The 27,225-nt window shown below is 37.6% G+C and overlaps 1 protein-coding gene across 1 annotated transcript in view; it reads right to left on the reverse strand.

Moving 5' to 3' along the window:
- The window catches only part of Exoc4 (exocyst complex component 4), a 951,164-nt gene that overhangs the window by 38,527 nt on the left and 885,412 nt on the right, over positions 1-27,225 (reverse strand). Inside the window, exons 16-17 of the mRNA XM_004626539.3 lie at positions 21,830-22,008; positions 18,359-18,518 (exon numbers count right to left, since the gene is read on the reverse strand). Coding sequence (XP_004626596.1) covers positions 18,359-18,518; positions 21,830-22,008 — 339 coding nt within the window. The remainder of the gene's footprint in view (positions 1-18,358; positions 18,519-21,829; positions 22,009-27,225) is intronic.

A 27,225-nucleotide genomic window follows, 5' to 3' on the forward strand; every position in this document is an offset into this window, starting at 1 on the left:
TACAATGTGGATCAAAACTTTAACAGAACAGTAGTACATAATCACAAAAGACTAGATTTTAATATGCACATATGTATATGTTTAATAGTCAGACTTGTAATTGCAGAGAAGGAATTATTGAAAGGATCCTGAATAACTCTGAGATAAGCCGGGATGATTTGAGAGTGAGGCTTGGAAAGTGATCAGGAATAAACAAAGCTAGGCAGTAGCTAGAAAATGGGCAAAATTATTACAAAATCACTCTTCAAAAACAGTTTCATGGGGCTGGGGAGATGGCTCAGTGGAATAAGCGCTTCCCTGGCAAGCGCAATGGCCTGAGTTCAATCCCTGGTTCTGCAAAAACAACAACAACAACAACAACAACAACAAAAAAAAAAACAGTTTCATGAGGATACCACCAGTGATGCTGCTAGACACGAAATACCAGGTCTTGTTCAGCTGTCAGAAGAACTGGATCTTGGCCATGCCACCACCTTATGCAACTGGACAGTCCTTTATCTCCATTCCTTTGTGCTTTCAGTTGCAAGTTCCCTGATCTGAGTCTGGTGTAATGCATTGTGTAGGCTGTCCTACACAGAGAGCAGGTCTGGACTCTTATTCTCTCCAAGCCCAGATGATAGAATACTCCCATCAAAGACTGAGAGACTGGGTAGCCAAACTATGACAAATATCAACCATATATTACTACAGAATTTTCTTTCACAACAACTAGATTTTTTTTTCTTTTTTGTATTTTAGGGAAGGGTCTACAGGGTGTTCAGGGTCTCACTACTAGATTGGACTTGTGGTGATACACCTGTTTACAGCCTCCCAGGAGCTGGGATTACAGGCACGCACCACCGTGTCCAGTCTCAATTGCCGTCTCAGCGCACCCCTGGGGCGGGGCTTGCACAGCAGGCTCAGGGATAGAACCCCAGCCCCTGCGCCTGCTTGTAGGCACTTTAATCTGCTGAGCCTTTTGGCTGGCTCTAGATGTTTTCTTGATAGAAAAAAAAAAAAAAGAAATGTTTTTTAAAAATTTCCATTCATTTTTTTTCTCTTCATTTTTGAATATTTTACATTAAAAAAACCCCATATGCCTTAAGATAAGATACCTTCATCAGTTGACATATTTCCATCACATGCAGAGGTTTCAAGAATTCTTTGGGGACTGGCATTTGTTCTAACTCTGCTGTACTATGTGGCTGAGCCTTCCTCCCTGCCTTGGAGAGCCTCTAATGTTGCAGTCATGCCAGGTCTCTCTGAGGTCCCACACTCTTTCCTGTCTCACTGAGGTCCATCAACAAAGGTGGTCATTCCTTTCTAGGCTTTAGGTGCTATGCTATCCCTGCCAGGCTGTTGAGCAATATCTCCTTTTATTGTGTTTTGGGGAAGTTAAAAAAAAACCTGTTTCATAATACCCCTTTATGGCCTGTCAACTAGGAGCACTCACCCTGCCACCACTGTCTATTTATTAGTCAATAACAGATATTGAGGCCATAGTGTATCTTTTTGAAATACTACTTTATTACATTGTCATGAGCGGCATGGTCCTTTTGTTTACTACTAGTGTAGACCTTGGGTTACTTAACATTTAGAGATTTCATCTACTCACTTGTAAAATAAAGATGCTAACACCTAAGCAAAAGATTAGTGTAAGGATTCAAGTGATAAAGTGTATAAACCACATATGGTAGGGTGCCTTGCATAAAGTATATGCTTAATACATATTATTATTAATAAAATACTGTAATTTATCTAAATAAATAGTTATCATCTAGTCTTATAGAAAAATGAAATGTTATGACAGAATTATAAACATATAACAACTTCATTATGCAGTATGAAGAAGAAATGAAAAACTGTAATTAGTCAGACATTCTTTTGTTTTTTTTGACATAGTTCTGGCTGGCCTTGAACCCATGGTGTAGCCCAGGCCAGCCTCCAATTTGCAGCGATCCTGCTGCCACAGGCTCTTGAATGCTGGAATTACAGGCATTTGACACTATGCCTGGTCTCATTCTTGCTTCCACTGACATATACTGAATGACCATTTTTTCAAAGACAGAATACAATAAAATTGATACATTGCTGCAACTGCCCTAAAAGTATTTATTCCCTTCGTTAATGACAAATAGAATCTTCTAAACTCAGGCAAATGTAATGAATGCTAATAGTTATTGCAAAAATATAAGCATAGAAGGCCCAGTGAGAATGACTTTCAATATAGTAGAATTATCAATAATCAATTTTCACTGTTCTTATATTTGATTCTAAATACTGAGAAGTACTGGAAAATCTAAAAATCTTGGTTTTTTCTTTTAAGAGAAGGACAGCTTAGTTTAGGAGATTTTTTCTTTTTTTTTTTTTTTTTTTTTTTTGTGGGGGGGGGAACTGGGGATTGAACTCAGGCTCTTGTGCTTGCCAGGCAAGCGCTTATTTTAATTCACAATCCTGGGGTTGAGCGCAGGGCCTTTGCACTGAGCTACATACCCAGCTCTATTTTTTTTTTTTTTTTTTTTTTTTTTTTTTTGGTCTAGGAGATTAAGCAAATCTTTGATGGGACTTACAATTGCTGGATGTGCAGTAAAAGACAAGACAGATTAAGCAGGAAAGAAAAACATATTAATATTAGTTAAATTCAAAAGAAGTGTTATATATATAGTTCATATTTTAATGGGTAAGCTAACCTTAGTGTAAACTGCAGGATATCTATGTGAGATAATATATATTATACTATGTATATGCCTGGGCAAGTATCCCTGTTAAGAGAATTACTCAAAGGAAATTTCTCTGTTCGGGGTGGATATGACTCAGGAACCCCAGGAAAGGTGCTGCAATTGTTTTCTTGAAAGTTGCACATTTGGTATTTTCCTTTTTTTTTTTTTTTGTATTTTAGGGAAGCTTCTATGAGGTGTTCAGGGTCTCACTACTAGATCAGACTCATAGTGATTCTCCTGTTTACAGCCTCCCAAGAGCTGGGATTATAGGTGCGTGCCACCACGCCCAGTCTCAATTGCCTTCTCAGTGCGTCCTGGGGGTGGGGCCAGCTCAGCAGGCCCAGGAATCGAACCCCGGGCCTCTGGGCCTGCTTACAGGTGCTTCTGGCTGGCCGCTGTTTTTTTCCTTTTAACTTTATTTTGCTTTTTGAGACAGGGTCTTGCTATGTATTTCAGATTGGCCTTGAACTCATTATGTAGCCTAAACTGACCTTGAATTCAAGGCAATGTTACTGCCTCAATCTCCTGAGTGCTGGGATTACAGGTTTGTGCCACACCAGGCCGGGCTCTCCTTTTAATTTTAAAAAGAGGGGGGCAAGAGCTATCATAGACTGTAGCTTAAGGACCCATAATTTAAACATATGCCATTGGTGAGAAGGAGCCTCAAAATGCCTGAGAGCCAATTCCCCCTTCTGTACAACATACAGTAAATATTTAAACCTCATTAGAGGTTCTGGCAAATAACTGATAGCCAATAGCTACACAACTTAACTAAGGCAATCAGCTCCCCAGCAGACATATGCTTCTCTTGTTCAAATGTTAGTTATGTGTCATTATCATTTTAATACTTATGTCTCTGGAGAACTATGAAACTGAGAAATGAAACAAGTCAAATTTTTGAAAACTGAAAAATAAAAATTCTCTTATGCTCTACAATTAAAGTTAACAAAAGAACCAGACGACTACCACATACATGGAGCAGAAAGAAGCCAAAGCTTTAAATGACTGATTTACCACAGCAAGTAATTACTTTATGTTTTTCACAAACATTTGAAACCTATTATTACTTTCACAGTGGCACACATCAACAGAAGACTGTCACCTAAGGGGGAAATGGGGAACAGGGCTGTAATTAATTTCTGGTCGAATATATCATGAAGCCTTTAATGTTGTCAATAAAGGCTGTAACCACTAAAATTCCCCAACCTCTCCCTCCCTCCTCTGTCCCCAATACAGCCAAAATGTTTAATCAGCGTCTTTGTGAAACAGATTGCCCGAAGGAGAATGAGATGCAGCGTTAATGCCTGCTGAAAAGTTGAGCCATTGATCGCCTTTCCCCTGGCCAGGAGTATCAGGAGAGAGAAGTCAATCAAGAGCTGGCCTCTTGTACTCTGACTTGCTTTTTTTTTTGATTCCATCTACAAGTGAGAGAAATAGAAGGTACACAGTTCTTTGGAGGAATTTAAACATGCAGATGCCAGGCAATGGAAATCATTATAGCAGCAACTGAAGCCTATATCTTTAAAGGTTAGACCACAAAGATTAAGAGTGCCTCCAGGAAAAAATGAAATGGTTGATCTGAATAAAACCTTTCCATCATCTGGAAAAGCATACCACAGCAAAGCAGATGAAGAACTGCAGCAGATGTGACATTTATGTTTTTGAGAACCTACATGTTTATTTTTTGAATTACTGTTCAGAGCCTTATAAGACCTTTACAGGTCATGCACGAGCAGTAGCCCCCTTCCATCTCTTATCTGTCTGTCTGACTTTCTATACCTGTTGAGGGTAAATGCTATAGTGATCATTACTATGGAAGTCTCAGGCCTGTATTAATTCCTTCTGTCCTTCCTTCATTTACACACACATACATTTGTCAGTTGGCCAGTCAACAAATATTAAAATGTCTGTCATATGTTATAAATCTGAGAAGATTTTACAGTTTTTTGATGGAATTCGGTGGGAATTTTCTTCGCAAAATGTTTTCTATTTTTTTTTTTTTTAGAGTGGGAAGTAGAGACAGACTGTCAGCCCTCTCAACTCCATCCCTGGCACATCATGGAAGTCTGGGATGGGCAAATTTGCAAGAGGCCCAGTAGCTGATCTTCTAGTCCTTATTTTATAGCTGAGGAAATGTCAGCCAAGGGGGTTGAAGTGATTTGCAATGATTAAAAAGATTTAATTTGATTACCTCCCCTAGAAAAGTGAAACACAGATGCACCTTGACTTGATGGAGTTATAAGCTCATGGTAAGTTGAAAATATTGCAAGCTAATAAGCATTTAATATATTTAGCATATGTAACATTGTGGTTTACTTAGTCTAACCTGCCTTAAATGTATTGAGCATCTACATTAGCTTAGACATGGACAAATCATCTGACATAAAGCCTATTCTCTACTAAAGCATCAATGATATCAGGTAACTTATTGAATACTTTTCTAAAAGTGAAAAAAGAAACTGTTGAATGTGAAAAGCCCCAGGTTCAGTCCATATGTCAGGATCTGGTACTCATCCCATGGCCGATATCAGGGATTTACCTTCAACATTCTAAATCAGATTTTTTTTTTTCAGTGCTGAGTACTGAGTCTAGAACCTTTGCACTGAACTACATCATCAAATCTTTTCGTATTTTACATTTTTATTTTTAAAAAATAAGGTATCACTAAGTTGCTAAATCACCTATGCTGGGCTTTGACTTTTTGATCCTCTTCCCTCAGCATCTCAGAAGTGCAAAATTTCAGATGTGTATTACCATGCCCAGCTCCAAATCAAATTATCTCTGTTTGCTTGTTTTGATGGAAGACAGTGTTCTTGTAAATTCCTGAGGAAATGCTTATACTTTCTTGCTTTCAGGAACGCTTATTTGGTTAAACTACTGTCTGCAAAGCACAGGTCTATGCATTTGGGATCAATTTAGAGCTGTTCAGTGATGGGGGAGTTCAACGCTATTTCTAACTTGTAGTATGGTTCTGAGCAGTGGTCTTGAGTGGTAGATAACCACTACTATACCACAACAGTTGACACTGGTGTGTGCAGTAAGGGGAAGATGGATAAATAGAACAGAGAATGGACAGCTGAGCAAAGCTAACACTATAGTATATACAGGTCAGGGTAGGAGGAATCTGCAGCTGACTAAAACTGCTGGCTTTGAGAGCTGATGAACATTGGGGGAAAAGACACCAAAGGAGAGAAAAAGGAAAAGAAAATATTTAATGCCTAAGACCTTCACTAATGAATGAAGTTATACTGTAATTAAGTTAAGCAAAACAGAGATCCACTATTTATCAAAACAGTACCCTTACTTCACATGGTTAAGCTCATACATGCAACTGGGGGTTGTGATAATCTAAATTTGTATCTGTCTGTATCATTCTACAAACTAGGAAACTGTTTAATCATCTTTTCATGCATACAGTGAGAAAATAATAGCTACATATAGAGTTTCAAGGAGGGCTTAGGCAATGTAGATAAGGTATGCTATGTGTTACAAAGCTGAATTATATAATAGTAATCACTATATGATTAATTGCTCTTAAGGTATTATAATTATCACATCAGAGAAAGAGAGGCGGAAGAGGAGGGGGAGGAAGAAGAGAAGAGGAAGGAAGAGGAGGGGAATGAGGAAGAGGAGAAGGAGGAGGAGAAGGAAGAGGAGGAGAAAAGCCCAGTTATGGACCCCAGGATTATTTACACTAAACATACTGGTCTTCTAGGAGCTGTGTTTGTTTTAAAGAAAGAAGTTTAGAGTTAGGTCTGTAAGGCTCTGACTTAACTATTTCTTAGTAGCTATTTTTTAGTAACCTATTTGTATTTAGCTAAGGATTTTCTCTGAAATATGCTTAGAAATTCATATATATCATTCTTCAAAGCCCAAGTTACACTTATAAATACCTTAAACTGTGAAGGAGCCTTTTACAAAGAAGGAAATAGCAACAAAAGAAAGAAAAAAGAAACAAATCAAGCAAGCTCAAAAACTTAGAAAGCAAAACAAATGAAAAATTCAAACATGGTAACTAGCCAGAAGAATTTCATAATTAAGTAGTAAGGGAGAACATGCTAATAAAAATGAGATGAATAAAACAGTAAAAGATGGGAACACATACAGAATAATATGACATATAATAAGGCACTGAGCACAGAAAATTAGGAAAAAAGATTATAAACCGAAACTGATGTAGGCAGATATTAGGGAAGCTTTGAGAAAGCCAAGAGGACTCAGCTGAGAGTTGCTCAGAAGCTTCCCTTCTGCACTCGGGTCTTGCTTATTTATTTCAGGCCAGTGAAGGCTGTGAAATAGAGCAAGGGATGGAGAAAAGAGAGGTCTTTCTGCATAGATGGTGCAACACAGGGCAGGAGCTGGAGAGGAAGTTTGCTGATGTGGCAAAGGAGCAGGTGGGTCTGCTTTTACAGCTACAGCAACTGTAGGGCCTGTTTCCTACTTTCATGTACCCAGTGTATGTATGTATGTATGTATGTATGTATGTATGTATTTGGTACAAGGTCTCACCGCACAGATCATAGTGATGCTCCTGTCTTAAGCCTCCCCAGCCCTAGGATTACAGGTGTGCGCCCCCACGTCTGGTCTCATTGCCTGGCTCAGTGCACCCAGGAGTAGGGCTGGTGCAGCCTGTGCGCTTGCCTAAGCAGGATGCACCCAATTTCAATAGCATATCTTCACTTAGAAGATAGGGAAGGTTTGCTTCTGTCCTTGTTTTTCAGTAAGAATTCTAGTAGTCAATAATCACCCTGGGCTTTAGTCACAGAGCAAGCTTAATGTTTCTTCAGCCCTTCCCTGGCAGAAAAATAGCCTTTATTGGGTGGGTTAATTTAATTTCCTAAATATGATGGTATTGAAGGGTATATAAATAGCATAATTTGACATGAGATTTTGGACAAGTCATTTCTGATTTCTGTTCCTTGGGATCTTTATAATAACACCTGCCATCTATGCTAATCTCTGAATAATTCCAATTCCAGAAATGTGCTACAAAGATAAGACTGCCACTGTTTTTCAGTAATCTCAAGGATTTAAAAACTATACAGTGACATGATACGTGCACAAGGCACGGTGGCATTAATGGAGACTAATCAAAACAAATCTTACTTATAGTCTTATATATGAGACACGTTTATGAGAAATCAAACATCAGTTACAGGCAGGTATTTTTCTGAGAGTTAAAAGTACTCATTGTTCTATGGTGCTTTATGGAGCATATGTAGACTAGTAAAACATAGTCATTTGCATTCAAAGAGCCTTAATTAAATAATACAAACCAATTAATTGTTACAATGTGTAGAACCTACCATGAGGGCAATAAACAGAGAAAAAGGAGATTAGAAGAAAGCAGTATGGGCAGAAATAGGATAGTGAAGTCAAATATGCAGCTAGATGTAACATTACTTAAATCTACCTATATAAAGGTCTTTATGAAAATTCAGAGTGAAGTCACACATTTTTGTTTTATTATTAAATTTTATTAATAAGTCCACTTCCTTGTAACAGGCAGCAAAGGGTATGTAGCTCACTGCATTTTCCAATTCACTCTAGCCCCTAAGAATGTCAGGGGTAGCTTTTTATTACTATTAAATTAAAGAGACTTAATAGAATTTTATGAGCATTATTGTTAATAGAATTTTTGGCAGATGACTAATCTCTCTTACAAAATTAACCACAAATTCAAACAGTTTATTATCTTGAGTCAAAAGTATGGAATATTACAGGTAACACTTAGAAATGGGATAGATTTTGTGGAAGGAAAGGCAGATACGACCAATGGCAGAACAAAACTGTGAAAATAATAAAACAGTGAAAAGGATGTAGAAAATGTTTTGTTTCCTTTTTAGAAACAAAACTACTTTTCTGGGAAAGAAGTCAAAGAAAATTTGGTTTTATGGGGGCATTTTTTGTTTTCAGCCAAGTTATTCTACAATAGGACTCATTCTTAATTCCAAAGAGTGATGGGCTTTTAGACTGCAGATACTCATCTGTCCGGATGCCTGGAAGTGCTTCCAGTAGGTGGCAGCATGTCACTGCTAATCTCCTTCTAAAAAGCTGTCCCCTGGTCACTCCAAATAGCAAAACCTAACCTTTCCAACAGAAAACAAAAGTAATGTTCCTATGCAGTATGCTGGTAGGAAATAAGTGTATGAACACCCACACCTTCGAGGCATTCAATATTCTCACCCATACCAAAGATCATGCCTAGAAGGTACAAGATAAAGGGTAAATCAAGGGTCCGAAGGTAAGTGGACAGTTTATCTCCTACAGAAGTAGAGAGGATAAAATGAGGAAATGCTTTTATTAATAAGGAAGTCAGATGCTACACTAACTTGGGGGGAAGGCAGCCTTTCTGTGCAGGTGGCACAGGGCTGGGCATACATGCTCTTTGCCTTCATGCAAATCCCTTTTGGCTCTTGTCCCGTGGTACCATTCATCCTCTTTTATCTTCTGGGGTTCCTCTTCCTTCTCATGTCTTTCACTGTTAGTGACTGGTATACATCTCTTAATTCCTTTAAATAACTCTGTGCTGATGATTCACCAATCTGTTCAATTCTGGACTTTCCCTTAGGCATCCACCTTACATACCCACTTGTGTATTGGACATCTCCCCTGGGCAGTCCCACAGGCATCTTGCATTCATCACAGGTACTAATGTTCTTCCCCTATTAAACCTATTCCTATCTCTTTCCATAGGTTTATCTTATATGATGTTAATGTGCCCACTTAGATAACTGTGGTAGAAACTGCAGAGTCAACTTTTGCTTTTTAGTCTTCAAATCTTGCCAGTTTTAGCTCCTCCACACTGCTCAAACTTGCCTTCTCCCTCTCCACCAGTGCTGATCTGATTCACATCGCACACACCATACTCTCAACAATCACCTTTCAGTAGGGATGTAGGGTCTTCAGTTTTATCTCCCTCAAATCCATGCACTATGTAGCTGCTGAAATGATCTACTTTGGAATACAAACATGATCATCTCATTCCTCTGCTTAAAATTCTTTAGTCATCTGCTGGAAAAAGTCCAAACAGCTGCACCACCCTGCAAATACTGATCTATTATTTACTACATGCCAGGTACTGGTCTAGGCTCTGGGGCCATAGCAGTGAATGAAGACCCAAAGCCTACAGAGCTTCCATTCTATTTCCATTCTATTTGGGTAGACAAATAAGGAACAAACAGAGAAGTAAATATAAAATGTCAGGTATATGATAGGACAAAGGCAATCAAGGCACAAAGGATACGAAGTGCAGGTGGTAATGGTGGGGAAGAAAGGTATGTTTTGAAACTGTAGAGAAGATGACCTTTCTAAGATGGCTCTGACTTCCCTTCAGTTTCTCTTTTTTCACCAACCTCTTCCTTAAATATTTCCTCCAGTCCCTCTGAACTATTCTTTCTGTTCAAAATTGCTCTATCACCATACTGCACAATTCCACTTAATATTTGACATTAAGCATCTCTTCCTTCACCAAAAATGATTCCTTGATCACCTACAAATCAAGATGCACCAGGGAAATTAAAAAGTGAGCCCAAGTTCCCTTATGAAATTCTCCCATGCAAGTGGATATAAAGCTCGGGGTTCTTTTTTTTAAAATTTATTATTATTATTGCTATTTGTTTTTGGCAGAACCAGGGATTGAACTCAGGCCCTTGCTCTTGCCAGGGATGCGTTTATTCCACTGAGCCATCTCCTGGCCCCCCAAAGCTTGGGGTTCTCATTTCCTATGACATATCACTAGGATTCTTTTCTTTCCACTAGGATTTTAATAGCTTTAAATCTCTACTTTAAAAAAAACTCTACCTTTTTAAAAAGAACAGCTTATTGCAATGTAATTTATATGTCATAAAATTCACACAATTACAATAAACAATTCAAGGTCTTTTAATGTATTCATAGGGTTATACAACCATCAGAACAATCTAATTTCAAGCATTTTTTCATCAGCCTCAAAAAAACCCTGTATCCTTTTCCTCCTTTCTGTTCAATCCCTCAGTTCTACAAAGTCACTAACTTACTATCTCTATAATTTTGACTATTTCAGACATTTCATATAGATAGAACCATATAATACATTTTTTTTTGGCTAGGTGTTTCTTTTTCATTTCTGCCCCTACTCCCTAAGGCAAGCACTCCTCAACTGTGTGACAAGCTTATTTACAATAATATTTCAAGGTTCATCCATGTTGTATTATCTATCAGTATTTTATCACTTTTCATGGCCAAATAATACCCATTTATGACTTTACCATATCCTATTCATTCATCAGTTGATGAATATCTAGGCTGCTTCTACATTATGGCTTTTAAGAATAATGCTGCTGTAGTCATTGTGTCGCAATTTCCATGTATGCATATGTTTTACTTTTCTTGGCTATATATAAGTAAAATTTCTGGGTCATCTGATAACTCTATGTTTAATCCTTCAAGGAACTGGCAGTTTTCCAAAGTAACTGCACCATTTGCTTTCCAACTAACAGCATGAAATTTCAGTTTCTCCACATCCTAACCAACACTTTCACTGTGTTTTAAAAAAATTATTATCATAATCTTGGAAGATACAGAATGGTGTCTTATTATTTGCATTTCCTTAATCACAAATTACACCAAGTATCTTTTCTTGCTCACCTGTACATATTCAATGAATAAATGATTCCAATTTAAAAAATATTTTATTTGGTACAGGGTCTTGCTACACAGCTTGGACTCATAGTGATCCTCCTGTCTCAGTCTCCCCAGTGCTGAGACTACAGGCGTGCACCACCAGACCTGGTTTCAGTGGCTGGCACAGAGGCATGGCATGCGGTACTGGGGATTGAAGCCTGGTCCTTGTGTTTGACAGGCAGGTGCTTAGACTGCAGAGCTATTGCCCCAGCCCCTTTTATTCAAATTCTTTACCTATCTATTATTATACTTTATTTTTTAGAAGTTTCAGATTTACAAAAACAAAAACAAAAACAAAAACAACCCCCCCCCCCGAGATAAGGGTACATTGATCCATGTAATTTATACTCGGTATTCCTATTATTCACATCTTACATTAGCCATATACTTGTCAAACTAATAAACCAATTTGCATATATTTTAATTAAAATCCACAGTTTATTCGTTGCAGTTTCACTTAGTGGTCTTCTTCTCTTTCAGAATTGCCAAGATACCACCCTTCCTTCAGCTGTCAAGTTTCCTTGGCTCCTCATGTCTGTGGTAGCTTCTCTAACTTTCCTTGTTTTTGATGACCTTGACAGTTTGGAGGAATACTTTGAAGGTATTTTATAGGATACCACACTACTAGAATCACTCTAATGTCTTTCTTGGGATTAGATTGGGGTTATGGGTTTGGGGATATGATTATAGATGCAAAGCACTTTTTTTTTTTTTTTTTTTTTTGCAGAACCAGGGATTGAACTCAGACCCTTGTACTTGCCAGGGAAGTGCTTATTCTACTGAGCCATCTCTGCAGCCCCACAGAGCACCTTTTTAATCACTTAGCAGCAATGGCACATACTGTCAACATGATTCATGCATGTTGACGTTGGCCTGGCGAAAATGGAGGCTGCTAGTTTTGTCATTTATGTATCATACTACAAATACTTGAATTATATTTTTTTTCCCTAATAGCATTAGACCTTACAGCAGAACTGAGCAGTAAATAACTTTCTTTATTTTAGGTAAATTGTGTAGGGAAGATAAAAAGAAACAGATTAATGCATTTCAGGCCTTTTGGTGCGCCCACCTGCAGCCAGCTATGTCTTGAGCTAATTTAATACATCAGCAGCTTTTCACACAGATGAAGACACCCTCCTCCCTCTTCAAACATGCCACTGGACTTCCAGGACCTGATCCTCCCTACTTATTTTCCTACTTTATTGGTCGTATCTGCTCAAATTCCTTTGCTGGTTCTTTAACTCCGGTATCTAAATAGTAGGCTATGGGGACAGGGGAGACAGCTTAGCAGCATAAACACCTGTCTAGCAAGTACAAGGTTCTGAGTTTTATCCCTGGTACCAAAATAAATGAATAAATGAATAAATAGTGGGCTACCTCAAGCCCATTCTCAGATAGCTTCTATCTGTTTTCTAGGTATGCTACTATCAAGATCACATTTCTCATCCTTTCTCAAGGATTTAAATTCCACTTACATGCTGCTGATTTCAAAACTCCTATCTCTAGCTCAGAACTGTTTGCTATAGTCAGTTCTCTCCACCTTATCTCTACCATGATGACTAAGAAGCATATCAAATTTAACATTTCAAACCCAATGTTTTCATATCCCTCTATTATTTGCCTCCTACCTTCCAAGTACTCAACTGGTCTCACCCATAGTCTGGTCCATTTTCATTTTAGTAGATAAAAGTTCTACACTTTGAACTGTTCAGAACAAAACCCCTTGATTTGCTTAGAATTATTGCTGGTGTACTAATCTCTCAGCAAACTCTGCAAATTCTTTCTTTTTTTTGGTGGTACATGTTTAGATTCCTTGTGGGGAACTGATACATACACATAATACATCTGAATTCCTTTCCTCTCTCCTCCATCTCTTGATCTCCCTCCTTTCCTTTTTTTTTTTTGGATATGTTTGCAATACACATAATATTTACATTCCTTGTGTGGAGCTGGCACATGTACATAATATATTTTAACTTCTTTGTATGCCCCTTTCCCTTCCCTCTCACCCAGCTCACTTGTTTCCCTTTGTAATTGAGAAAGGTCTTTCTCCCTTAGCATGATCTCATTTCATTGTTTCCACTGCTGTCATCTTGGCTTAAATCACTACTGTCTTTCAGCTCTAAGATTATTGCCATAGTTTTCTAACAGATCCTTCTGTTTCTGACCTTGTTTATAACCTCTCTTTCCCAGTCAATCATTTATTTCAACATAGCAATCAGAGATTCAGATTATGGTACTCTTCTGTGTCAAACCCTAATAGCTTCCTACCTGACTCACAGCAAAAGCCAGTGTCATTACAGTGGCCTTGGCAATCTCTGCTCCTTAGATTAAATGTCTGACATCATCTCCAATTCTTTTCTTTTGGTCACTGCATTCATACTGACCTTTCTACTGTTTCCAAGTATCAAACAAACTCCTTCCTCCAGGTCTTCACCTTGAAAGTTCTTCCCCTTCCCCTTCCCTTTCTCTCCTCCCTTCCCTGCTTCTCTTCTCTTTTCTGATACAGGATCTTGCTATGATGTTTGAACTCACAGCGATCCTCCTGTTTCAGCATCCCCAGCATTGGGGATTATAGGCATGTGCTACTATGCCTAATTTCAGGGCTGGACCTGCATGTGATACTGGGAATCAAATGTGAGACCTTGTGCTTGCCTTATAGGTGCTTACACTGTGGAGCTATCTCCCCAGGCTGAGAGTCCCTTTTCTAGTCTGTTCTTTCCTTAGATATCCTCATGCCTTATGCTTACTCTTCCTTTATGTTTTTCCTCAAAAGTTAACATCTCATTCCTAATTCCCATGAACATTCTAAAATGTCAGATTACTTCCATTATACCCTGACATGTTCTATTCTTCTCCTCATGCCTAGTTTTTCATCATAACATGTACCATACATTTTGAATTTTTAAATTTATTATTTATTAGCTTGTATCTCATCCCACAGCAATGCAAGCACCATGAAGACTGAATCTGGAGGGCACACACTCCCAATATGTACTTCACCTGTTGGCTGAAGAAAGAAATAAAAGACAGATCAAAGCTTCTTGTGTTTTAGAACTTGTCTCCTTACTATTTCCTGAACCTTAGGCTTTATTTCCCAATCTTTTTCATATTTAAGAAAGCCTCACAGTTTCACATTCCTTATCAGTGACCATGGGGATCTTCACAAAAATTAAGTAGTTGCACTAGAATAGAGATCTTAGTTTGAGTCTTTCGTAATTATTACTTGGCGTTTTGGCTCTTGAGATTTTAGTTTTCTAAGATAGTGTAGGATAGAGACTAATTATAGTATGAGTGCTAAATTCAAAGGAGTATGCTTACATGACTGGGCACCTTTTTGACTGTTTACAAACCCAGCAGGCTTAATTTTGCTCCCATTGAGAAAAGAATAAGTTGACTCATTTGGCTTTATACTGGCTGTAAAGAAATGGAATGATAAAATGTCTTGTTTGACATAGAACTCTTAGACTATAGATTACTTTTTGGAATGTTTTTGTATTGAAATTTAATAAAACTTTAACACAGAAAAAAAAAGAACAACAAATAACACCCTAGAAGCTCAGAATGAGCTGAGAATAGTGACACATACCTGTAATTTCAGCTACCTGAGAGGCTGAGGCAGACACATTTGAAGTTTGAGGTCCGCCTGGATAACTTAGTGAGACCTTGATTCTAAATGAATGGATGAATGAATGGCTAAGGATTTAACTCCTGCTTGTGGGAGCTAAATTAATCCCTACTACTACAAAAAGGAAGAAAAAAGAAAAGGAGAAAAAGGAACAAATGAATGAAAGAGCAAGAGAAAGAAAAAATCCAAAAAGGGGTGGGGAATCAAGGAACAATGAAAGCTTGAAGGAGGGAAGTAGGAAGCAGAATGACAGGATACAGGACAGTAACAGGCCACTGTGATGGGAGATATGAAGAAAGAAAAGAAAATGAGAGAGAAAACTAACTCTGGGATACTCTTTCAATAGTGACTTCATTTCATCTACAACTATTACCAAATGCAGCTTGAGGACTTCAGTACCCATTAAGACATTTCTAGTTATATGGAAATGTGCATGGTAGTTTAAATTAAGATGACCTGTGAAGGAAAAAGCAAAACCAAAACAAAACAAAAAACCCCTGCACATCTAGCTAGCCTATAGAAATTTTTCTTGGACAAAGTATGTGTTTGGGTTTAAAAATGAACAATAGGGTCAAAAAGGTCAGAACCATAGCAAGGCTTAAGTAATCATTATTGCAGAGAGTGGGGCTCTCAGTTACTCTGTCACTGTTATGGGATAGCTTATCTTTTGCCAACCCAAGATTTACCCTCCCACTAGAGGTTAGAGTACAGGTGTGCATGAAAGAGATCAACAGTAGTATCAAAAGCAGAAGAATCAACATAAATGGAATTACTCCAGATCCCACATTTTTTTAAGTACAGAAAGGTGTTGTACTTTGTACTGACCAGGAAGGCTATGAAAGAAAAAAAAAAAAAAAACAAAAAAAAACTACAAGTAATGTGTAACTTCTTATTAAATAAGTTTTCTGACACATGGCAACCATTGATTAATTACTGTGTTAGAAGATAACATTCCTATAGAGATTTGCAGAAATACAGATGCTGTCCACGCCTGATTAGATATTGCTTAAGGAATGCTGAGGCACAGCGCAGCAGTCTATTATTTCTGGCTATTTTGGTATTGCTGTTATATTTATTTTACATAGCTTCAAATTCTGTACAATTGATGGGGCTCATTTCACAAAACCTGTCTCTAACAAAAACAAGGAAGGAAAAAAATAAGGCTATAAAGTGTGTCTGTATGAAAGCAACAGAAAATGAGAAAGGGACTATGAATAGTAGGACCACATGTCTACTTTTTGCAGTGGAGATGCTGGTTTTTTTTTTTTTTTATAACCCTACAAGAAAACTGACCATGTCAGCTGATTATGACCTTCAGGGTATTAAAGATAAACTCACCTGTCAGTATCCAAACCCTTCAAAAATACAGTGTTCATTCAATACACGTAATGACCATTTTCTGATTCAGGAGCTGGAAAAACAGTTCCAACTTCTTGAAGCTTGTCATCTAGCTGGAGCATATCATTTAGTAAGAAAGTGTTTTCTGAACCAGGATTGGAAAAGCATAATCTTTCAATGCTATACGTGTTTCTTCACCTATTTTCTTTTATAATTCATTAAGAAGAGCAATAGTGTAAGTACCTATCCTAAGTGGTCACATAATTCACAAATCCAACAATTGAAAACATGACCTGGTTGCCATTCAATCTTGTTTTGAAGAAATGGTTCACTGGAACATAGCCCACTAATGCCAATTTCAATAACACCCAGTCAGCATTTCATGATTCAGATGCTGCTTTTCCAGTATGTGTTTGAGCCCTGTACTGTCTGCCAAGAAGTGTGTTAATTTACTTATTTCAGCTAAATAAAAAAATCATTTAAAAAAGGATGATTGAATTTAGGAATTATATTCCTCAGAGAATTAGTAATGGTTCTCTGTATCCCTCAGGCCTTCATGTTCTTAACTTCTTTTTGTCAATGTTATTATGAATAGACTAATTCAATAATGAGATCATTTCCCATAAGAGCAGCCAAATAAATGCAGCATTTGGTCACACCTGGTTTCCTTAATCTGAGCAAGGAAGGCTTTTCACCAAATTTAGCTTAAACCAGAAAATTTCATAAAAACTCCATACACACACATTTTCCTACCAGTAGAAGAAAAAAAAAAATCAGGGAAGCAGAAAAGCAGAACAAGTTAGCAACACAATAAAAAGAAGAGTAGACTAGGGAGGAAAAAGGCTTGTAATGAACATACATGGTTTCTTTGCAAAACAATAGTTCTCACATGTACATCTTCATCATTGTCAAAGTAACAATATTTTATCATCCCGTTGAATACTTTAGGAATTGTTTCAATTTTCCCAAACACTTCAAGAATTACAAAAATCACATGAAAACTGAGTAATAAATACGCAGAAGCATTCTGGACTATCAGTGACAAATGACTTCCTAGCCACAAAAGCTTCTGGAAAATGAAAAGTTTTATGGAATAATCCACATGTATAAATAGCAAGAGAACATGAGGAACACCATAATTATCACCCACCCTCTTCAAAGCTGTTTAAACTTTCATTAAAACATGACAGGCTTGATTATTTTAAATATAAACAGTGTTAAAAGAACAAATGAAGAGAAAATTAAATCTCAAATTTGAAAATGTGTTTTATAAGAGCAACATTAAAAATTGAGATCAGCAAACCTAGAGAAGGAAAGTGAAGGTGATGAACGAGTACTTTTCTCCTTGTGGAAACAACAAGAGATGGGTTTCAGTGAAAACAAGACTGAAGCGGTGACAAAATTAGTTCAATACTTGTTATTTACCATGAAGAAAAAAAAAGGGAAAATACTACAAATGGTAAAAAATAAATGGTAACTCCTTTATATCATGGAATATTTGGGAATTAAAGGAATGTTTTCAAGCAGTATTAATGAACATTATAGATATTAGATAATGCAACTATAATTATACTAACACAGTTCCAGTTCTGTTAAGAGAAATATGCAGGGATATATGTAAAAGATACATACATACAGATGGGAAACTAAAGCCAGGATAAAGTATAGCATAAATCATTCTCTCTAAATCAAAAACTTATGAGCAATGTTTAGATTTATTTTTGTATATTATTTTAGTATTTTATGTAATAAGATGATGTTACTTTATATTTGAAAAAAAATTTCCAAGAAATGAAAGTACTAACTTGGATTACACAGTGGGAATAACTACTTCCTTAAGGGATGTTGAACATTCAACACAATTTGCTAGAATTAACTTTTCTATCAGCTAAGTACATCTATCTCTTTCTTAAAATTCTTTTTATAAAATAAACTCTTTAAGTACCAAGAATCTGTTTTTAAAAAGTGGCTTTATAGGTAGTGAGTCCTGGCTCTGGGACAAGAAAGTGAGCTCACCCTTCCCTCTTACCGTGCGAAGTCCAGGTCTGCCTCCCGCGACATGGTGATGTTGGTTAAATTCTGCTGAAGAACAAAAATGTTCCTACACATTTTCTTGATGCCAGATTCACTGATGCGCCTGAAGTACTGAGCACCATTAATGAGGATACAGGAGATGAGGTGTCCCAGGCCTGAAGATCAGCACAGTGTCATGGCAAGGAAAGAGGGAGTAGATTAGTGACACTGAACAGAAATTTGCACACAGGATTGGCCTTTGTTCATCCTCCACAAATTTAAAACCACACAAAACATATCTAATGGATTCACTAGTTCCTCGTACAATAATTTCATAGTATTTCTACATAGTCCTAGTGATTAGAAATGAGAAGACTGTATTTTAAACAAATCTACCACATTCCTAGTACTAACATTGCCACATTCACCTGAAACTACAATACCAAGGACTTGCAGAATATGCCTTATTGTTATAAACTATTAACATCAACAGCAATGCCTGGCTTTATGTTCAGGTATTTGGGAAACAATAAAAATGCATGTGCATACATCTGTTTGGCCTGTTTTTGCATGGCATATGTACAAACATCTATGTGGCCTCTCCTTCCCACAAAACAGAAATGAGACTTTGGGCTGAAAAGCTGATTATGATCCTAAAATAATAAAAAATAATACAAATGGAAACAATGGCAGTAATGCTAATGAACTACAACACTTATGAGTAAAAATCAACCAATTAAAAAATGTTACTGGTAGTAATGCTAATACACCTCAGCATTGACAATGATAATAAAAGACCGTGTAAATAAATGCAAAGTGCCAAGGAAAAGCATATCATGGAGTCACTGAGTTCCCAAGAGACATCTCTGGACATGCTGTGGTTCTATAAATGGTTTGTTTTCCTGTCTGAAGGACTGCTATATAGTCTATTAAAATTGGCAGAGGTAAGCACAAGACATCAATAAACTAACAGATTTTCTTCAGGATGTCCTTTATAACTCAAAGGACATACAGTGGTTCAGGTTAAAGTGAAATACATATGGGTTATTATTTTTTAAAGTTAAATTTATTTATTTATTTGTTTGCTTTTGGTAACAGGAATTGAACTCAGGACCTTGTGCTTGCCAGTCAGGCACTTATACCATTGAGTTATCTCCTTGGCCAGAAGTTAGAAATAAATATATGTTCCTTTATTTTTTTCTTATTCTTCCAAAGTTGGCCTCCAGCAGGACATTTTATTCAGAACTCTAAAGCTAGTGTGATAGGTTACAGGCAATCTACTACTTTTTGCTATTTTGTTCTCTGGAATCCCAGTCTTCATGGATACTAAGGTTCAGATTACAGGGCACAGCATATCTTCAGCTTCAGTGGCTTCCTGAGAAACCAAGTGTGTTTCTCCTGGGCTGAGATGAAAGTAGGAAAAGGAGAGAACATGCATTTTCTCTTGCTTCAGCTACACTCACACAGCATTACTTCAATACCACAAACTTGTTTGTGCTACCATTTAAAGAAAAAAAAAAAAGAGGCTTTTACTCCTCTCAAAAAGAAAAATAAAAAGCACAGCTGAAAATTTTACACATAAAGCTAGATTACTTGTATTTATAATAAAAATCTTTCAAATATATCTTTCTATGTCAAGTTCTGTTATTCACCTATGCCTATATTACAACTTCAGGTATATTTTTCTTCTGCATTGATATAATGTGGCCTGCTCAAAGTGTAGGCAACGAGGGGACTGCATGGTTTGTAGAGGATAAGAAATCATAACTTGGGCTGGAGAGATGGCTCAGTGGTCTAAGGCACCTACTTAGAACAAGCTTAGCAAGGCATCAGGGACCGTGGTTCAATCCCCCAGCACCACATGCTGGCCAGCCCCGCCCCCTGGTGGGCTGAGCTGGCCGCGCACACACACCACTCTCTCTCTCTCTCTCTCAAATAAATAAAAAAAATAAGAAATCATAACTTATAAAAAAATTTTATCATATGAATAATATGGATGTTGATATGTAGGGCTTGGAAAAGCTAAGGTTCAAAAGGAATTTCAGTGTATTAGGGAAAAGGATTTAGAGAAAAGTAGCTTTAAATGTGAACAGTTTTTGCTTCAAGCTGCAGAGAATTAAAGGTGCCACCAAATTCATAATGTTATAGGCTAACACTAGCCCTTCAGTCACTCAACTTTTAGGGTAAAATCGTCTTCAGAAGACATCTCCATTTTTATGACTTCATCTTTACAACTGAATGGGAAGATAGGATTTTAGAGGGTCCAAAGTTACTAAAACACAATTTTTTTTTTTCACAAAGCAAGCATTGGTCATGCACTGACATTACCCCATCTTCCATTTGCCATGAGCTTTGAACAGTGGACCTTCTTAATTGTCTTAAGTAATTCTGGTTTAATTCTGTGTGAGTACAGATACTTTTGGTACCCAGGTCTATGCTTAACCAAACTAAAATTAATACAAAGGAAATATTATTTGAAATCTTAACATGTTTTCTGCAGTTCAAAAAACTGATTCCCACAGACTTGTGGGGTGAGGCTTTGGTTTTCAAGTTGGCACTGCTGGAAGGTGCTGGAAACTTAGGTGGTGGGCTATAGTGGGAAGCCATTTAGGGGAAATATGGGATCTTAGCCTCTTCCTCTTTCCTTTTGCTTCCTGGCTATGAGGTGAGCAGCTGGCTCTGCCATAACCTTCCCCACCCAATCAGAAGCCTAAAAGCAATGGGTTAGAATCCCTAAAACTGTGAGCCAAAATAAACCTTTTCTTTTTGTAAGTTAATTATCTCAGGCATTTTGTTATAATGACAGGATCTGATGAATGGAATTCAGCATGAAAAATTATGTGCCCAGCACATCTTATTGGCAGAACTGGGGATTGAACTCAGGTCCTTGCACTTGCCAGGCAAGCACTTCTACTGAGCTATCTCCCCAGTCCATGCCCAGCACATTTTAAAACACTTCGGAGGCAAATGTCTTTAGATAGCACTGCCTCTTCACACATTCCTTGCCTGCCTGCCCTGAAGCATCAAAGGACTTAGTCTTCTTAAAATCTGTTGTTAATCATAGGCTTCTGTGCTTTTGAGACAGACTGCATTCTATCAGATAACACTTCCCCTTCCATTGATAATTTTAGCTAATGAAAAATTTTTCAGAGCTCTCGTATATGTGTTTTATTTCTTTTTAATGAGCAACTCTTGAGTCAATTTGTGATCCATTTTGCATATTTATTGAAATCTTATGAATGGCTTGTCAAGGTAGGCAGACAGGCAGCCATCTGTATTATCTTGGATTAAATCTCCTAATCAACCAGCAGCAGATGGCAGCTATATTATCTATCTAGCCATACACAGAGGCGAGGTATTGCAGTTCTCGTCCAAACAAAGTAGCAAACAACCCTTTCCTACAAGTTTCCCACAGTATTTCGGAAAAATTAGGAAAACTTTCATTCTTCTTTCCTCCCAAACTCCCAGAGATAGAGACAGGTCTGACCTTCGAAGATATACTGGAACTTGTGCTGCTGAAGGCTGGCACTCATAGCCTCTTCAATGGCACTGATATCTTTGTTGAGCTTGACCACTAGAGGGTCATAATCCATGCTTTCCACATTGGCAACAATGGCATAGTTCCCCTCCTTTGCTAGAGGGATGAGATAGTGAAAACAGTGAACTCTGAAAAAGACATAGGGACAGCAGTTAATAATAAATCTCGCCTGCTAAGATAATGATCTTCTGTGACAGAGCACCAAAATATTTGAAGCATCAGTGGCTTCATAAATTTTTATGTACCCTTCCAACCTTCTGCAACTGGGAAGTCATTTCAGTTTTCCTGAAGAACTGAGTGATCTAGAGCAAGTGTGTTAGGTGCTCTTTGTTTATCCATACAGTGCGCACAAGGAATGGATGGGCTCTAAAGGTCTTTCTAATGCCAGAAGTATATGCACATTGCAAACCGCATTGTAGTTTTTAATAAATGTTGACAATGAAAGGCAGAGTTTGAAGACCCACAAAATGCAGGCTTTTGTGGGAGGCTATTGGATTCAATTCCCAGTTCTAACATTTGCTAGCTGTATGACTTTAGGCAAGGTACTTTATCTTTCTGTGCTTCAGTTGGCTTATTTGTGAAATAGGGACAGTGATATCTCCTTCCTCATGGAGTGCTGTGAGGAACTATTACATATAAAGTGGACAGCACAGTGACTGGGCTGAAAAGAATGCACAGTAAGGTGTTGGCTGTCATCATTAGAATTACTTGTACTTCTGCCAAATTAGTATTTAAATCATTTACTGACCATCTATGAATTTGTTAGAAAGTGCCATGGAAATTGGTCCTGGGGTATTAGAAAAGGTTCATTTCAAGAAGAAATACTAAGTCTCAGAATATGTTTGATTGTGCATGAAGAAGGAGGGTGTCTCTGTGTTGAAAAGGTCTGATTCACGAATATTTCTGAAGTTCATTTGGTTGAACTTGGTAACTGTCAAAAACGTTGACCTTCACAGCCCTCTTAAATTATAATAAAAGCCAAATTGCCAAAAAAATTCTACCACAAATATATCTACTCCAAAAAAAGAAAAAAAAAATCCAAACCAATACCATGCATTGGCTTAGTCTCTTTCTATAAGCTCAGAGAAGTCTTAATTCTCTGTTTTAGGCACTCTGTCTTGAATGGAGGATTTGGGCCAGGAATATAGCTCAGTGGTGGAGTGCCTGCCTGGCAAGTGCAAAGTCCTGAGTTTTATTCCTGGTATCAAAAGAAAAAAGAAAAAGAAAAAGAAAAAAAAATTGAATGGAGGGTTCACTTGAGGTAGACATGACTTTAATTCAGTCAGGGTTTTATGATCCAGAGAACTGACATCAGAAAATAAATATTCCTAGATAGATGACTGCAAGGACCTTGGAAATTAAAATATCTATAAAGACACAATACCAGGTTTGCCTATAATGTTTCTTAAAGTTGGGTTCACTGAGAAATAATTTACAGTAAAGTTCCACCTCCATTATCATATGCAATTGTTAGTTTTAACAAATGTACATAGTTATAAAACCATCATCACAGTTGTTATAGAAAATGGCCTCCATCTGAAATTCCCTTATGTCCACATGCATTAATACCTACTTCACGCCTTTGGAAAGAATTTGCCTATATCTATCCTCTATAGTTTTTGTCTTTTTCAGGAAGTCATATAAATAGAATCATACATATGTAGCTTTTTGAGTTTGGCTTTTTTCACTTTCCCTAAAACATATCAGATTCTTCTATGTTACTGTTCATTCCTTTTTCTTACTGAATAGCTTTCCTATGAATGGTAGAAGGTTTATACATTTATCTAATCAGTTAATGTTGAGATTATCTCTATTCTGGAACAGTTTTAAACAGAGCTACTCATGTATACATTTTTGTGTAAAAATAAATTTTCATTTCTTTTGAGTAAATATTTATATGTAGGATTGTCATATCATATAGTAAATGCACATTTAATTTCACAAGAGAAACTGCTATTGGGAAACTGCTATTCAAGGGACTTGTGCCATATTGATTTCTTACCAGTAATGTCAAAGATCCAGTTGCTCTGTATTTTCTCTCTCTGCATTTTAGGGAAGGGTCTACAGGGTCTCACCTCACTACTAGATTGGACCCATAGTGATTCTCCTGTTTACAGCCTCCCAAGTGTTGGGATTACAGGCATGTGCCACCATGCTCAGTCTCAATTGCTGTCTCAGTGTGCCCCGGGGGCAGGGCCAGCACTGCAGGCCCTAGGATTGAACCCCTGGCACCTGTGCCTGCTTGTAGGTGCTTTAATCTGCTGAGCTATTTGGCCAGTCCCGGGATCAAACCCCCAGTCCTTCTGCCTGCTTTCAGGTGCTTTAATCTGCTAAACTATTTGGCCGGCCCTGGATAAAGGTTCTTATCAAATATTTGGCAAACATTTTTACTCTGTCCTTGGCCTGTCTTTTCATCTTTCAAAGAACAATTTTAATTTTAGTGAAATTCAACATTATTTTTTCTTTAATGGATGGTATTATATTTATGAAATATTTTTCAAAAAAAAAAAGTCGTATGTTTTTTTCTCAAACATTTTCTTCTGGAGACTTTAGAAGTTTCATTCTAGTCTTTTTTGGGTGGTGGTGGTGGTGGTGCTGGGGATCAAACACAGGGCTTTTGTAGGGCCAGGGAGATAACTCAGTAGAATAAGTGTTTGCCTGGTAAGCACAAGGTCCTGAGTTCAATCCCTGGTACTGAAAAAAAAAAAAAAATAGAAAGAAAGAAAAAGAAAAGAAATGGCAGAGCCAGGGCTTTGCACACACTGAGAACAGGCTCATCACTGAGCTATACCTTCCAGCTTCTATGCTCCACCTTTAAATAAGACTTTGTAAGATGTGTGATACTCTTTATCTTGGTTACTTATCTCTTGTTGCTGAAACAAAATATTTGATCCCCAAAATTAAGGAAGGAAAGCATTATTAAGCTCAGTGTGGAGGTTTCAATTCATAATCAGCTGGCTCCAAGGTAGGATGGCATGGCAGAAGAATAACAAACCATGGTGGCAGAAGACAGCAAAAGAAACAAAAGCAAAAAGGGAGGAGGAAGACTCTGCGCCTTACATTGTATGTAGGCTCCCCACCCTGGGGTGGGTGTAGCACTCACACCTACAGTTCCAGCACTAGACAAGGAATCATTCACAAACTATATTTAGCCACCTCTGAATATCACCCCTCCCTGCCATGTGACTACAAGAGGCTTTCGGGGGACATCCAGACACAAAACATAACATTCTTATAACCTGTTTATGTAAGGGAATCTAAATATCTCAGCTACTATTCCTTTTCACTGACTGGTGCTCATCTTAACAATCATTAATTAACCATTGACTAATTTCACCAATTAAAACTTCAGGAACTGGTATAATGAAGTAGCTTTTAGCTCCCTCTTGAATGTGCTCTGATATAATGAAAGTTGACCAGTCCTGGGTTGGGATTTCTAGCAGGTAACTGATTGCTATTGTGACACAAATTTAAATAAAATAGAATTGAATAGCTAGCAAATCATGTATGCTAAAGCATAATAAAAATAAATAACAGGCATTATAATCCCAGACAATGGAAGGCCATATAAACAGGCATGAGACAATAATGGAGGATGGTTCTCAGGAATGGCCAGTGGTTCTTTTCTGCTACATACAGACAATATGGCAGAGGCATAAGGTGATCTTGGGGAGCTGGCTTGAGGTCAGGTCATCACAGGCTCTAGAATTCATCTAAGATGTTAGGATCCACAGGGAGCCTTATGGGCTTTGCAAGTTTGTCTGGTACAGTGTAAGAATCGACTGATAAACCAGGCATGGTTCATGCCTATAAGTTCAGGTCCCCAAGAGGCAGAGGCAGAGGCAGAGGCAGAGACAGAAGCAGAAGGATCACAGGTTTGAGGCCAGCATAGGCAACTTAGATCTTGTCAGGAAAAAAAAATTCCAGGGGTTAAATCAAATGAAGGTAGAGAGACTAGCTACAAAATTCTTATAAATTGGCAGTGAGAGTTTATGAGATCCTAAAATAGTGGTAGAGAGAAGAGACTGCCACTGCTTAAGATACTATCTTCTTAATCCCAAATGATTAGTGATAAAAAAGAAATTAAAACATTATCAGTGATGTCAATTTCAAGCAAAGTTTTTTCCTCTTTAAATTGTGGCATGTTATTGCTGACCTTAACATGACTTTGGCATTAAGGTTTCTTGAAAACACTGCTGATTACACAGCAGGATGGTTGATTTTCAGAAAGTACACACTTAGAATCCCGACAGTGACAGGCAGTTCCTGTTGAACCCACTTAGCGCCCTCCTGATGGTAAAGGAAATCAGGTGATAAAGGTGATATTCTTGGTTGGTGTCTTGGACTCAAATGGCAATTTAATTTTCTTCTTCTAATGTTCAAATGGTAGAGAAAAAAATCTCAACAATTTTTAATGGTGTCACTGTGTCTTTCATCTTGGGAGTGTCATCTATCTTATGCCTTGAACTGTAGAAGGTTTGAATGGTAGCTAAATTTGACACAGGTAAAAATGTCAAATGCTCTTTGGATGGGTTCTCCAACACTGAACCTGCTGGACTGGAGAACATTTTTGGTTTAAATGTTTGCAACATTAAAGAAAAGCATGTGCTATAGTCATAAAGTATTTTCAAGAATAAGATAAATTCATATTTCAAATTATTGTGGACTTCTAGGTGGCATATCTTCTTTTATATGGATTTGTTCTTCTACACTACCTGTGTTCTTTCAATATAGTGGCTTTTTGACTAAAAGTGACAGACAAAGAACCTAACTAGCTACCTCTTCATCACACCAGTTCCTGGATTATATAGTCTCAGTTTTTATCCTATTTCAAAGCAGGAAAGAACAAAACAAATGCTTCATTATCACAACAAGGACAATATGGGCCACACAGTCTCTGTACTTCTTAGTTATGCTATGAGTAGTGGATTATGTGAGAAAACGGACTCTATAACCCAATTTATTTACTTTAAAGATCAACCAATTTTGTTTGGGGAAACAACACTTATTTTGTCTGCATTTGGTTTCAGATCAGCTAATATTTAAGAATCAAGTATGCTTTAACTGAGCACATAATATGCAGCAGAGCTGGTCCAGGTTCTGGGGACATCTGTGACAAAGAACAAGGCACAGCTGGAGGAGCTGACGATCTCCTCCTCAGCCTGGCACTCTGCTTCACCAGAGCACTTAGCATGTGCCTCTGTTCTCTGTCTTGTTTGTTTAATATTATCACTATACAATGCCTCCCCTATTGCTAATGTGCTAAAGCAGAATAAAGTATGTAAGCATTTATCATCTGAACCATAAACAAAGCAAAGACAAAATTGGGCATTTTCGTAAGAACA

This window comes from Octodon degus, unplaced genomic scaffold, assembly GCF_000260255.1.
Source record: "Octodon degus isolate 3935 unplaced genomic scaffold, OctDeg1.0 scaffold00015, whole genome shotgun sequence".
Lineage (NCBI taxonomy): Eukaryota > Metazoa > Chordata > Mammalia > Rodentia > Octodontidae > Octodon > Octodon degus.